Below are 15,319 nucleotides of genomic sequence, written 5' to 3' on the forward strand. Positions count from 1 at the left end.
AACACATTGACGTACGACCTACTGCAAAACCAGGGTTTGGCCTAATCTACAATTTCATGTTTAAAAAAATAATATTTTTTGTTATATTACAGATATAAACCCACACAATAGAGATAATGCTACATGTAAGGTTATTTTATTAAAGTAAATTTAACGGGGAGTTCACAGAAAAAACAATTATGCTGATAGCTCGTTTACATCAAAAGATATAGGTGATTTAGTAAAACACTACACTTTCAACCTGGTGTTTGGGGGGAGGGGGGGGTTTTAAGGGGAAGCAAGGGAGGGAAATTCTGGGAACTTTCAGAAAACACCCTTCCTATCATACACTATCACGATGCAAAAAATCAGCTTTACATCTTTCATGCCTTTTTTGGCCTTGATTTTTTTCTTAAGTTACTGGGCTACAAGGCTTTGTCCCACCTCTTTCCTGCTAGATAGCGACACTACTTTACCGACTGCAACCTGGGTAGTGCTGCTATGTATCAGAATCACTTAGTACTATGTCCAAAGTCAGTTTTATTGCAGAACATTGCCATCCAGTATAACTACTGTTGTTTTTACTGTAATTCAGTGTATCGGCGGCAATTTTATGCAGCGGGGAGTGTTAGTTCAGCTCCTGGCGCCGTCCCCGCATCTAGCGGTCAGCAGCGAACGTGTTAACCGGGGGTGGATCAACCATATTCATGGTCAATAGATGCCTCTAAAACTATGTTATCCTCATTGTCCAAGAAATTATATTTTTTATGTTATTGTTATCTTTGAATCTTATTTTTAAACTGTTGTTATTATCTTTAAGTGGGGAGCGAGCTGGTCTAGTGGTTAGAGCGCAGGACTACCTTCCCCCCTAGGTCCCTGGTTCAAATCCCGCCAAATCACCAATGGATTTTATCTAAGTGATAATGCCGTACCCCCTAGGTCCCTGGTTCAAATTCTGCCAAATCACCAATGGATTTTATCTAAGTGATAATGCCATAACCCCTAGGGTCTAGCCTGAAGTAATGTGAAAAACAATACTGAGCTCGTGCCTAGCGTCCTAGGACAAAAAAATTTCTATGATTTTATATAGTGATGGGCGGATCTAAGAAAATGTTGGTTACTGTTTGGACATTTCCTTCAAAGGTCTTAAATAATTAATCTTTTTTAAATGCTAATAAATCCTCTAATGTGAGCCTTTTAGACCAAAATAACTACTGTGCTAGGGTGTCATGATTTTGATTGTTATAAAATCTGTGTTAAGTGGGAATATGGTCGAACTTTTTGTGGGGATAAGAAAAATGCATTTATCATGCACTTAAATATTCAGGTTGGTCTTAAAAAAAAACTGCATGATATACATGTACTTTTATATAATTATAATGTTGATGTAGTATGTTTGAATGAGCATTGTTTACAGGGTAATTGTTGTAAAAGGGCTTAAATTGTGTAGAATGATAAAGAGAAAGGGGTATTAGGTGCAAGTTTCACTTAATACAAAAACACAACATAACTTTCCACAAACATGTAGTATGTTTGAATGAGCATTGTTTACAGGGTAATTTTTGTAAAAGGGCTTAAATTGTGTAGAATGATAAAGAGAAAGGGGTATTAGGTGCAAGTTTCACTTAATACAAAAACACAACATAACTTTCCACAAACAACATCTGGTATCCATGACAACTAACTTATACAGAACACATGTGATATCAACATGAATCATTCTCACAAATCATATTTCAACATCCTCCTTATTTGTGGAATCCCTGGAACTTAATGCAGTCTCTGAATTTTTCACTGTCAAGCGCCATTGTTAGAGAATCAGCAACCATCTCTTTAGTAGGAACGTAAATGAAGGAAAGCTGTTTGGATTGAATCTTCTCCCTCAAGAAATGATGCCTCACATCAATATGTTTTGTCCTGGCTTGGTACGTTCCATTCAAGGCTAAGTTCCTGGCTCCCTGATTGTCACAATATATCTGGACCAGACTCTTTGAATTAGGGATGGACGAGATTGGATTTTTAGTTCGAGACGAGACGAGACGAGATTTTTTATTTCTCATAAAATTTCGAGACGAGATTTCTCTTCTCATACACAACGGGAAATGCACGTTCAAAATGTTTACCTGATTTTGTAACATTGTTAGATGACTGTTTGAATACTAAAATAATGATAATAGGCAAGAATATTTACAATCTTTCATTAAATAACATCAGCATAACATTTTTTTATTAATCACGCCTAACTTATTAAAAATGCCTACGATTAGGAAACATGGTGATATCAGTTAGGATAGAGTTCAACTTATCCTAAAATAAAATAAATCATAAAATAAAAGCAATATTAATTTTTATAAAATAGTTACTTGTTTTGACTTTTTTTATAGTAATAAAACATTCCTCACACTGCTTACACTTAACAAAACTTCTCAAATGTTATTGAAGTAATATTATTAAAATAATTAAAGTAATATTTACATTAAAAGAATTAAAGTAATATTTACATTAAAAGAATTAATTAAATAAGAACGCCTTCGAAAAGGAAACGCAACTACAACACGCTCCTGTATTGCGGGTATTGCATTGACTTTCTGCAGGCGTTTTTAATTTTTTTTTTTTTTTTTTTTTTTATTCTCGTCTCTATAAAAATCTTGGCCAAAAAGTAATCTCGTCTCGTGTAACGAGAATTTCGAGACTTGACCATCCCTACTTTGAATACAGGTCAATTTCTTCAGCTAAACCTCTTACAGGGTGGCTAGTGACCTGGAAAACCTGGAAATGTCAGGGAATATTAAATATCTGGAAAAGTCAGGGAAAATTTTAAAATGTTTAAAATAATTATAATAATAGTTAGGAAAGGTCGATCTGGTGAGAGTATGTATGCCGTGCGGGTGAAAACTAAGAAATATGTCTGTACAAATAAATTTGGTGTTTTTGTACAAATTAAATTTTGTTATAAACTGCGTATCATCTGATCAAACTCAGTTTAATTTTATTAAGGCAAGTTGCAAAGTTTGAATATAAGCTAGCCTGTATCTATAGATTTTATGTATTTTTTCATGTAAACAAACTTAAGCTATCTGTCAGATAAAGATTAGTCCTTTTGAAGAATTAGTTAGTACTAGAGGTCGTCCAGTGGTCGAAACTCGACCAAAAATATGTAATGTACAGACTTCCCTATTTTCACATCACGCTGTAAATAAAACATGTGATGATTGGAATTTATTTAATTTGTTTTGATTTTCTGTTTATATTTTGTTGTTATTTCATCACAAACATGGCAACTCATTTGGCCCATGTTAATTTTTTTTCAAATTCATTTTTTCTTATTATTTTTGAGCCTATTTTCATTTATGGAGGGATTCTGCACATCTACAGGGAAATATCTTTCTAACAGTATGTGTATATTTTCCCTTCGATGCACATGAGCTGAGAAAAAAGGATTTAAAAGAAACATGCTTGCCTATTAATATATAGACACTGGTCATCCAGTGGTCGAAAACTCGACCAAAAATATGTAATGAGCACTTGACTATAGGAGACTAAAGTAGACATTCCATCAATGGATCAACTGTCACATTTTTTTTTTTAATTCAAAAACATGTATTTGAGTAAGCCAGTCACAGAATTCATGTCTAAAATCATATTTTCAACCTTATTTTTCCTGCTGACAAAGTTGATTGGTCATAACAGTAGCTATAGCTCATATAATAAGTCATTACATAAGTTTGACTTGGTAATAAAGATCGTTTATTCAACAGAATTTGTCATTTTGATCAGCGCAATCTGTTGGTGGCTTACATCAACTACGACTAATTTAATTTAAAACCTGGTGACAGCTTTAATATGGGGATGGAATTTCTAGTTGTAAGTCAAATACAGGCTTCCCTATTTTCACCCTACACGCTGTAAATAAAACATGTGATTGTAATTTCTCCTTTTGTTTTGATTTTCTGTTTATATTTCGTTGTTATTTCGTCACCAGCATGGCAACCCATTAAATCCATGTTAATTTTTCCAAAATTTTAAACTAATTTTTTGTGCTTTGAGCCTATTTTAATTTATAAAGGGATTCTGCTCATCTACAGGAAAATATCTTTCCAACAGTATGCGTAGATTTTCTCCGCGATGCACACGAGCTGAGAAAAAAGGTTTTAAAGACACATGCTTGCCTATTAATATATAGATAGATTAAAATTGTAATTTTGAATTTGTTGATCAGGGAAAGTTTAAAAAAATCATGGAATTGTCAGGGAATAGTCAGGGAATTTTTCCCTGACGTGGTTTCACTAGCCACCCTGTCTTAGCCATAATGCTTCTTGAGTAGCTGAAGACATTGCCATATATTCGGCTTCTGTTGTTGAAAGTGCATACCTGCGTATCTGTAACTTCCATGAAGAAGTTCACTTTAAGTACCTTAAGATTCGTTTTATGCCAGTCCAATGATCCATCCCTGGATTGTTGTTAAATCTACTCAGATTACTGACATCATATGCGATATCAGACCTGATAAAGACCTGATATCCAAAAGACCCGCAAACAAAAGAATACCAATAGCTTCGAGATAAGGAATTGGTCTCATCTTCTCCTTTTCAACTTCATTTTTCGGCATCTGAGCTTTAGTAAATTTATCACTGTAGCTTATTGGAGTTGATACTGGGTGGCACTGGTCCATTCTGAAATGTGTCAGCATCTTGTTGATGTACGTTTCTTGGCTTAACCATATCTTCTTCTCCTTTCTGTCCCTGGTCAGTTTAAATCCAAAGACAGATTTTGCTTCACCAAAATCTTTCATTTTAAAAGACTTTATCATCTGAGTTTTCATCTCATGTTTAAGTTTCTGATTGTTAGAGAATATTAAAATATCATCAACCTAAACTGCGAGTAAAAACAGTACACCTTCAATTTGATAATAAACACAACGGTTGAATTTGGATTGTTTCAGTCCCAGACCTTGTAGATAAGAATCGGGGCTAGAGATATACAAGGGCTAGGCCACGCGAGCTCAGAAAGTGATGCCAGGTGGCTCCCCACCACTCCGCCGCTGTGACGTCACGGCGATACCTCGCGCTCCCGGCACCGTATAACATTGCCTGTGTGAGCGCTGGTATTACCGCACATTTAGCGTTTATTAAGCTCTATGTTGGAAATTTTTTTTATGCATTAATGTATTTTATAAAAGTAATTGATTTTAAAATAGGATTACGTATAACATCAATTTTAATAAGTAACAAATTAACTTTAGTAGATATTTAAGGATGGGAGTGGAATGTAAAGCGATGGCTAAAAATAGGTACTGTAGTTATTGATTCAATGCATTAAGTTACTGTGTAATATCTGTGTCCGTATTGCTCGAATTGCTTAATGTATGGATTATTAATTGTATTTATTTATTACTTATTCATACCTTTTAGGATTCATTGAGGTTATATAAAATACATTGAGGTTGTATAAAAATACATTACCTATACTTAGTATTTTGTAACTTTTACAGGAAGGAAAAGAATTTCAATTAATCAATTACATTTTATTATAGGCCCTACATATTTCAATACATTAAAATAACATCTAGTTGCAAAAATACATTAGGTTGCCTGACTAACTAATCTCAATGTCTGTTGACCAATAACTAACAAGTCGAGTTTTGGTGTGATTTTACTTTATCAGTTTACATCGTGATTATAAGTTGTAAATGTTTAGTTACGATATTATTTATTGTTCCTCGACTGTAATGTGACATTACTTTTAGAAACTTGAGACACTATTTTTTATCCAGTTTTTGTGAACTTCATTGACTGTTTACCAACAACGAATATCGCGGGTTTGACTTTATCACTTTAATCGTATTTATTAGTTGTAAAAATTGCACTTATTTAGTTTATAAACTGTTTTATGTTGATATACTTACTTAACTTGAGGTCTGGGACATTACATTTAGCCCGTTTTTAAAAAAATTTCGTCATAATTAACAAACGATTTAATCGCCAAATGAAAAAGGCACAGCAGCATTTTATAGAAAAAACTAAATTATTTATTTTTGTATATTTGCCTTTATAACTATGTATATTCATGTAGGGGAATAAGTTTACTTTCATTTTATATAGTTGGTTTGTGGGGTTTTAAAAATAATATATACGTGTGAATAACAAAATGTTTTTCTAGACAAATATAAACATTTATTAAAAGTCATAAACATCTATTGAAATGATCAGTATACATAATCAATTCCAAACAATTTGTATATCTTATGAAACATTTTTGGTTCATGCAGCAATTTTTCTACCTACTGACAATATTTTCTACAGTATTTTTAATATTTATTTTGTTGCCATTTTCAAATTCTTCATTTCATTACGAACACTTCAAGCCGGAAATAATAGATACGGTTCATAGGTTTGATCTGGGGCCCATTTCATAGTAACTTGTAATTTCCATTAGATTTGCATTGGGCGATCAGCTGATTTACTAATAATGTTAGTTTGTACTTTATTATGAAATGGGCCCCTGTTGGATTAGTTTATATGAATTTTCGAAAATATGACTGCAAAATCGCCAAAAATGCCTTGCCACCACAGTGTTTGCCCATTGCAAGTTGGAGGGTTAACGAAACCCGCTTTAAAAATCACACTATAAAACTACATTATTATAAACACAATTATTAATATGCCGTGCTAGGCTACCGTCGCGCCTCGCGCCGATGTATCTCCGCTACGTCACTGAGGAGGGGCGGGGGAGGGGAAGTAGGATCAGGCGGCGACCGCTAACATCAAAGGAGTGAGCCAGCCCTTGTATATCTATAGCCCTGGATCAGAATCAAGTTTTTGGTTCCACACCCTGCTGGCTTGCTTGAGGCCATATATACTTTTATGAAGGCAGCAAATTCTAAAAGTTCCGTCTTCATATCCAGGCGACTGGCACATGTATATCTATTCTTCAAGTTCTCCCTGCAGAAAAACGGAAACAGTAACGCTAATCGAACTGTAACGCCCAACCAGTGAAAATGTTTCATCATAATCTATTCCTCTCCTTTGGTCGAATCCTTTAACAACTAGTCGTGCCTTATGACAAGTTACCTGTCCCTTGTCATTTTCCTTTTGATTTAGGGATGAACGGGATTGAATTTTTAGTTCGGGGCGGGATTTTTATTTCCTTCCCAATTTCCGGGACCGGACGGGATGGGATTTTTTTCTGTGCATAAAAAGAAAGTCTTGAGTATTGCAGCTACCAAAAAATACATACAAAATCAATTTTTACCGTTTGTCGCACTGATCTATAAAAAAAACCAAAAAATGGGTAACAATTACAGGTACCTATAGAAACTTGTGACTCGCGGTCGAAATAACTGGCGGTCACGGTGTGATCGTCAAAATGACCGCGGTCACGGGGTGATCGTAGGGATGACTCGCGGTCACGGGGTGATCCTCGGTATGACTCGCGGTCACGGCATGATCGTCGGTATGACTCACGGTCACGGCGCGATCGTCGGTATGACTCCGCGGTCACAGCGTGATTGTCGGTATGACTCGACCTGACAAATTTGGCCGTCTTTGTCGATAGTGCCGTTGTAACAGCTAAAATGGCGGTAAACGATCTTTGTGACAACAGTGCACCACAAAAACTATGATATTCATTGTTAAAATAATTTTTATTAGCATGAATAATAAGTTTATAGGTGTTAGCGACCTGACAGACAATAAACATAACAACAACACTTAGCTCAATCGATATTATTTGGCGATTAAATGGAAAATGAAATCCGGACAAATACTGCATAGTCCACTCTATCCATTCATAACCATCCCATAACCGCCATATATCGCCCCCGAACCCGCAATAGCAAACAATAGTCTCCTCCTTCCTTTTCCCCCCAGCTTCATATGGTTCACTACGGCTACAGTCATGGCGACACTGATGGCTGTGGCAGGACTCTAGGAGTGCTAGCGGTGATTATGGCGGCAAATTCAAATTGCCATTAATACTTGGCGTTTTACCTAAAAGTATAAAAGTTAATAAAAACTAAGTATAAAGCATAAAAGTTTATTTATTTTATTTTTTTTTTCATAAACTGCTTCAAGTTTCTCTATGATGTCTTGGGGATAGATAGCGACCTGACAAAAACGGCTTTCAAATATTGTTTTAAATATTAATATATGATAAATCCTTTCATAAATTGTATTAATTATGTTATTTATACATGGAACAATTAAATAAAAATAAGTTTTGGGTTTTTTTTTAATTTATTTATAGATTTTTTTTTGCTGGGACATAAATTCTCTCTCAATTTGATATTTACCCTTATGTGTTTAAAACTTTCAGTTATTGTGTTGGTTGGAAAAAAGTTACCAGTTGTGTGGCAAACCCATAAGACCCAGGTTAATGTGTTTATTTTTGAGCTTATTTTAATTTGTAAAGGGATTCTGCACATTAGCAGGAAAATATCTTTCTAACAATATGCGTAGATTTCCCCTGCGATGCTCATGAGCTGAGAAAAAAGGTTTTAAAGAAACATGTTTGCCTATTAATATATAGATTAAATAGCGTGTTACTAAAAGTATTGTAGCAAAAAAAGTTCATATTATCTGAACTTATTACTTGTTTTTCCATTTAAAGAGAATTATAATGGAGAATTATAACTCCCAATTAACCTGGGACCTGTTCTAGGAAAATAACTAAAATTAAATGCATACAGACGGTCTTAATTAGCAACACAAGTCAATGTTTTTAAACTGTTAGTCAATTTTTTTTCAACTGCAGGCTATTTTTCTCGGAAGGAAGGCAGTAGGATGTAAACAAACTATAAATCATTGTCTCCAGCAGTGCCCTGGTATTTTCAAGGTCATACACCCACCCCTCTTACACCACCCACTTGCAATATATGTTGCAGACAAAATTGTGCAACGATACAAGAAAGTCGTCAAAAATAGATACTTCTCTGTTCTAAAATAGAAAGATGTTACAGATTATTTTTAAAGAAATTAATTCACAGTAGTTTGTGACTAAAAGACAAATCAAAGCGCTATTTTAAGTTAAATTTAAAATACAACTAAAAGGGTATTTAATTAACAAAGTGATTTACTCGCTGGATGACTTTCTCAACCTCCCTCATAAATAAACCAATATAAATGTATCATTAGAATAATAATTGATTGACACTATTTAATTGTACTATGTTCTTGAATGAATAAAGAATATTGCCTATTGTCTATTGTGTCTTGTAAATATTTTATTTAATCTTAAAGACTGTACATCTTCTTTGTATTTACATGTGTCAGTTTAATGAATTAGCAAATGAAGTACAAAAATGTTTTTAATTGTAAAACAAATTTTTCCTGTCAGGTGGGTATAGAGTTCATGGACTTGTACTCTCACCTGGTGCCTGTGTATGATGTTGAGCCACTAGAGAAGATCACAGATGCCTACCTTGACCAGTACCTTTGGTATGAGGCGGACAAGAGGAGACTGTTCCCACCATGGGTCAAACCCTCTGACACTGAACCACCACCCCTGCTCGTCTACAAGTGGTGTCAAGGTATATACATTATAGTTTGTTATTATATTGATTTTTTGTGTTGACTTTATGGACTACAAGTTGTAAAATGCCTGTTACTTTCTAGCAGGATCCAAGCATTTGTTTTATTTTGCAACATGGAACAGTAAAATGCGACAATTGTTGGACTGCCAAACGCGTTTCTGCTAAAGGTGTGCGGATATCCGAAAATTCTGGTTGAATTTGGTTGGGTTCGGCGAATTGTACCCAAATTTGATACCCGACACTATCTGTTATATAAAACTTTTTTTGGATAAACTGTTTTAGACTGAAAACAAAATATTCACAAGTTAATCATCATTAGATAGTTTTCACTTTCCAAGGACGTTATTTCAACTTTACGTTTCCATCGAGTCTGTGAGGAAGTTTCCTCCAGGACCCTAGACCTTATCAAGGGTGGTAATGGTTTGTAAGTGAAAGACTGAAGTTTCTTACACCTGCGTTTATTCCACGTTCTATATCCCTTAATACAGGTTTTCTATTCACAATTCTATATCCAATTTTGACCCTGGGTCAAGTAAAATCCTAGGTAAAAAGTATCACAGTACAAGAATTCCTATTACATAACAAATGCGATGAAAATGCTACATTTTTTTTTACAAGACTTTGTAGCAGGAGTTTGTAGCATTTTTGTTTCAAGAATATTTTCCCCAGCTTAAACCCTGTTTCTTAGTTAAAATTATAATACTCATCTTTTTCAGGCATAAACAATTTACAAGATGTTTGGGACGTCAGTGAAGCAGAGTGCAATGTATTGCTTGAATCTAAGTTTGAGAAGATTTATGAGAAGATCGATTTGACTCTCCTCAACAGATTGTTGCGTCTCATCGTGGATCACAACATTGCTGACTACATGACAGCAAAGAACAACGTAGTCATCAATTACAAGGTATGTTTGTTTGAAAAAGGTTATGTTATGATGAGTAGTTTAAATTTGTCGTAAATTTGGATGTGCACTCATGGTTGTATTGACACAAAATTTTGGTTGTATTCTTGTAAATTTTCTAACTTAGTGGGCTATTAGAAAATCAAAGAAAATAACATTTACACTGTCAGTGTGTAAATTGAAGCTGAAGAGGATTAAAAAGTTATTTATTTCGTATTTGTGTTGTAGGACATGAACCACACTAACAGTTATGGCATCATCCGAGGGCTGCAGTTTGCCTCGTTCATTGTTCAGTACTATGGCTTGGTGCTGGACCTGCTGGTACTGGGTCTACAGAGGGCCTCAGAGATGGCTGGACCACCGCAGATGCCCAATGACTTCCTTACCTTCCAGGACGTTGGAACTGAGACAGCTCACCCCATCCGTCTCTACTGCCGCTACATCGATAGAATACACATCTTCTTCAGGTATTTGTAATTTACCATTTGAAACTAATGTTTAGTTAATTTCCCATATCGGGAACAAGCTATTACCGTAGCTCTCATGGTAAGACCTACGATGGTTGTAGATCCAGGACTGATTTACTTAGTCGTTTCTATGTCCCCAGAGGCCAAAAACACCATCCGTTCAAATTCATCCGATTTTGATAAAATTTTATACAAACGTGTCAGTGGCGTAGATAAGACCATTGTCAAGGGTGGGGGGGGGGGGGGTATGGAATACCCTTCAGGAAGAAGAAAGGGGGGTCAGGGGGTCCTCCGAAAAATCGGGTCGGATTCAGTTCGGTTTGGATACAGATATCAAATGTATTTGTATTTTGAAAACAATTGTTTTGTAATCCGATAAAACAACTCATAAAGAAGTATAAATACATACATAAAGATAATGATAACATCACTCGTAAAAAGGATATAAAGAGAACAACTTAATCATAAACACGTAATTATTCTTCCTCTTTGTTCTTCTATTCTTTCTTGTGTTTCCCTTCATCCACGCATTCAACAAGTCGCCATTGTTACTAATCACCCCATCAGAGACTAGGACTAGACTACTAAATTATGTCGTTATCAGCTTTTGTGATATAGTGCACAGCAGGAGCAGTTGCTATCGCAAGCGTGACTTGACCTCAGGCTGCTTCAATTTTAATTTCATCAAATGAACTGTGATGTTTCAAAAACAATAATTTGTTAGGGATGGACGGGATTGAATTTTTTGTTCGGGACGGGGCGGGATTTTTATTTCCTTTGCCGATTTTCGGGACGGGAAGCTACTGGATTTTTTCCTGTGCATAAAAAGGGTTTGTTTTAAAAGACTTGGGGATTGCAGTTACCAAATAAGAGAAACAAAATCAATTTTTACCGTTTGTGGTGCTTAAGGCGGCCTCCAACACGAATCAATCCATTTTTGTCTAAGAAGGGGGAGAGTGACGCAAGACGGGAAGAGCAATGTTTTCCAGCTTTCAAACTAGAAATATCTTCAGAATGAACTGTTTGTTGAATCATTTTACAGATAGTGATCGTTGCTTTATCAAGCTCCTCAAGCTTTAGAAATACGGATTCTTTATCCTGGTTTGTTAAGTTATTTTTGAAGCGTAGAATGTAAGCGATGACTCGCTAGAGGGTTGACCAAGATGAAAACCTATTGAAAAAATCAGGTTTTTTTTGTAACCAAGGGGTTTGGCCTTAAGTACTGCCAATTGTTAATAGGCCATGATTCCTGATCCTGAGATAACCAATCGGGACCGTGCCACAATAAACGGTTGTCTTCTATAGAAATGGGAACGGTTCCTCTACTGGCAATGTCAGCTGAAATAATACTTCGAACAATATCAGTAAAAGAATTTAAAAACTTAACATATTTCAGAAAGGATTTTCACCTATTACCCTGACCCCCCCGCTATCTAGACCTCTGAAACGAAAACCTACATTTATTTGAACTAGTTTGTGAACCAACATGATCAGACTATGGGAACAGGTTGTTATTGGGTAAAAGTTGGGTTTTCCCATTTTTGAACTTACAATTAATTATGCGATTTCTTTCCAAAGTATGTATCTTGTATAGCTTACAAACAAATAATTTTGTGTATTAAGGTGATGTTATACGCATAATGGTTATGAAAAAATCCAAAAAAACTATAAATTTAAAATATCAATGCTATTTTATGGGGAATAAAATCTATTTATACAAACCGTTATAGTTTGCTTGTTTGGATAAATTTGGCATTTTTTCTATTTTATACTAGGCTATTTAACATTTTATAAGAAACCCACTTAGTATCTTTCCTATAGCGCAACCTCAGTATTTATGAAAATGAATTTAATTTTAGAAGAAAATAAATCTGACAAATTTAAGGGAATATTTTTTTGAAAAACCAACCAGGTAAATGAAAATTTGTTTAGTTTGTAGGGGTGCTGCAGGGGGGAATTTCAAATTATTCAAAATACTATCTTTTTTTATACCTGAAGACCTTTTTTCCTTTCATATGGATAAGCTTGTTACTCCTAATACCGTTACTAATTACTTTTTAATAGATTAAGTTATGGAGTAATCATAATGAATTGGTTTTGCCACAGCGAATTCAACCAACATCAACTTTTTCACCAATAGATTAAGAAATTATCTCATCAGGATCCAGATAGTACTGGACATAAACTCTAGTTATTGAATAGATTTCATCAACATCTCTAGAAGAATCGACTGCGATTTGTAGCGCCCCAGCAGTAAGTAGGTAAGTAAGTAAGTTATGGAGTTCATTGAAATCAACTGTTAATTTAATTTAAAGCTAGCTCAAAGTTATGGTTCTGGTCAGGTTTTCAGCTGAGGAGGCCAGAGACCTTATCCAGCGATATCTAACTGAGCATCCAGATCCCAACAACGAGAACATTGTCGGCTACAATAACAAGAAGTGCTGGCCTCGAGATGCTCGAATGCGTCTTATGAAGCATGACGTCAACCTGTGAGTCTCATAACCTTTCTGACTTGGCAAAACTTGTAACTGGTAATTTAAAAAAAATGTGTAAGGACAGTGTTGTAAGAAAGACTTAGTAAACCAAAAGTATGGCTTTTATTCATTCAAAATTACAACCATGTTTTAGTTAAGAACAAATACAATATTTACAAACAAATCAAATAATAAATATTATCAGGTGATAATGTTCACATCACCACATTCTCCCCCACTATTTTTAAAGGTAGGTATAGCATATGTAATCCTTTAGATATGACGGAAGCTTGACATTCCTCCTTGGACGTAGTTCCCCCACAGCCGTCTCTGAAGTTGGGGTCCGAGATACCGTTTGTCGAGTTTCATTTTGAACTGGTCAATGTCCGAATTTATATTTTCAACATTCTCTCTCTCGGTAGTGTTGTCTTCAGGAGGTAGATCACCAGGAGGTAGGCCAGCGGGTGCAAGATGTCTCAGGGATACTTGTGATTCTGACCCATCTCTTCTTCTGACGAGAGCGTACTGTGGATTTGATTCCAAAAGTTGAACTGGCTCCACAAGGTCAAAATATTTATTAGATCTTACAAACTTTCTAAGCAGGACAGGACCAGGAGCAGATAGCCAAGATGGTAAGGAGTCTCCATTGGTAGTTCTTCTGCTATGTTTAAAGAATCTTTCGTGCGGTGTGCAGTTTGTCACAGTGCATAAACGAGATCTGACTGAGTGAAGAGCCTCCTGTAATACTTCTTCCCATGCAGCAACTGGCAGGTTGTGGGTTTTCAAAGCTAGTAGGATGGCTCGCCATATTGTTCCATTGAAGTGTTCAATCTGAGAGTTCCCTCTAGGGTTATAAGTAGGGGTCTGCGGGTCCCCGATTTTTTCGGGTCGGGTCGGGCCAGCGGAAGGCCCGAGAGACCGGGTCGGGTCAGAGATTTGTTCGGGCCAAGATCGGGTCGGGCCAAAAAAAATAATTATTAGGCTATTTTTAAAGTTATAATAAGTAATTTTCAAAGAAACACTCTTATATACATTTTTACAGAGGAATTAAAATGTTAAAATTAGAATTAAATATTAAGTTTGCTCACGTTTATGAACAAAGACACAACAGAGCAATTATTGCCTTACTGTCACTAGCCAGAGCCAGTCGTCTACTGACAAAACAAAAGCCGTGACGCAACAGTGCAAAGAAAACGAAGTCAAAAGAAAGACTATTTATCCAGAGGTACCAGTTTAATTATTTATTGTTTATTCCATACCTAGTTTAAATTATATTTTAGTATTTTATTTACATAATAAATTATAAACAAAAGAAATATCTGATATAGTGTACAGATCTGTATCTTGTTCTTTTATTTTCCTATTGTCCTTTTTGCCATTCAGTAACAAAACAAAACAACACTTCTGATCGTCTGGTTCGGCATTTTATGGTCACCATTTAATTTTTTTTTTAAAGTATCAAGTATCAACAAGTCTACAAAGAGGTTAGGCCTAAATATTTTATAATTTTATGAAAGTTTTCATCAGTAAAATTATTTTTTTCTTAAGTTAGATTGAGTTTCAAAAGAGATATTTCTAAGATCCAATACAATATTTACAAGACACAAACTACCATGAATTAATTTCTTTGGAAATTATCTGTAACAGTTTTATATTTTTGAATAAAGAAAATATATATTTTTTTGTCTCTACTTCCTTGTTTTGTTACTTGTATTTTGTCAGCAATTGGAACAACCGGGTGGTGTAATAGGGGCGGGAGAGGGGGAGGGTCTATGACCTTGAGTGTCCCCGGGCCTGGCTCGGGTTGTGTAAGAGGGGAGGGGAGGGGGAGGGTCTGTAACCTTGAGTGTCCCCGGGCCCGGCTGTGAGAGTGATTCATGGTTTTTTGTTTACATTCTACTACCCTTCCTTCCGAGAAAAAGACCCTACAGTTTCAAAAACATTGACTTACAGTATAAAAACATTGAGT

At 35.4% G+C, this 15,319-nt stretch overlaps 1 protein-coding gene across 1 annotated transcript in view; it reads left to right on the forward strand.

The window, feature by feature from the left end:
* LOC128990226 (pre-mRNA-processing-splicing factor 8) overlaps positions 1-15,319 on the forward strand; it is a 132,564-nt gene that overhangs the window by 75,228 nt on the left and 42,017 nt on the right. The window contains exons 18-21 of the mRNA XM_054412566.1: positions 9,313-9,505; positions 10,225-10,412; positions 10,638-10,876; positions 13,219-13,365. Coding sequence (XP_054268541.1) covers positions 9,313-9,505; positions 10,225-10,412; positions 10,638-10,876; positions 13,219-13,365 — 767 coding nt within the window. The remainder of the gene's footprint in view (positions 1-9,312; positions 9,506-10,224; positions 10,413-10,637; positions 10,877-13,218; positions 13,366-15,319) is intronic.

The sequence above is a fragment of the Macrosteles quadrilineatus genome, unplaced genomic scaffold (genome assembly GCF_028750875.1).
Source record: "Macrosteles quadrilineatus isolate MER2022 unplaced genomic scaffold, UCM_ALF_1.0 Scaffold_1__1_contigs__length_201487025, whole genome shotgun sequence".
Taxonomy (NCBI): domain Eukaryota; kingdom Metazoa; phylum Arthropoda; class Insecta; order Hemiptera; family Cicadellidae; genus Macrosteles; species Macrosteles quadrilineatus.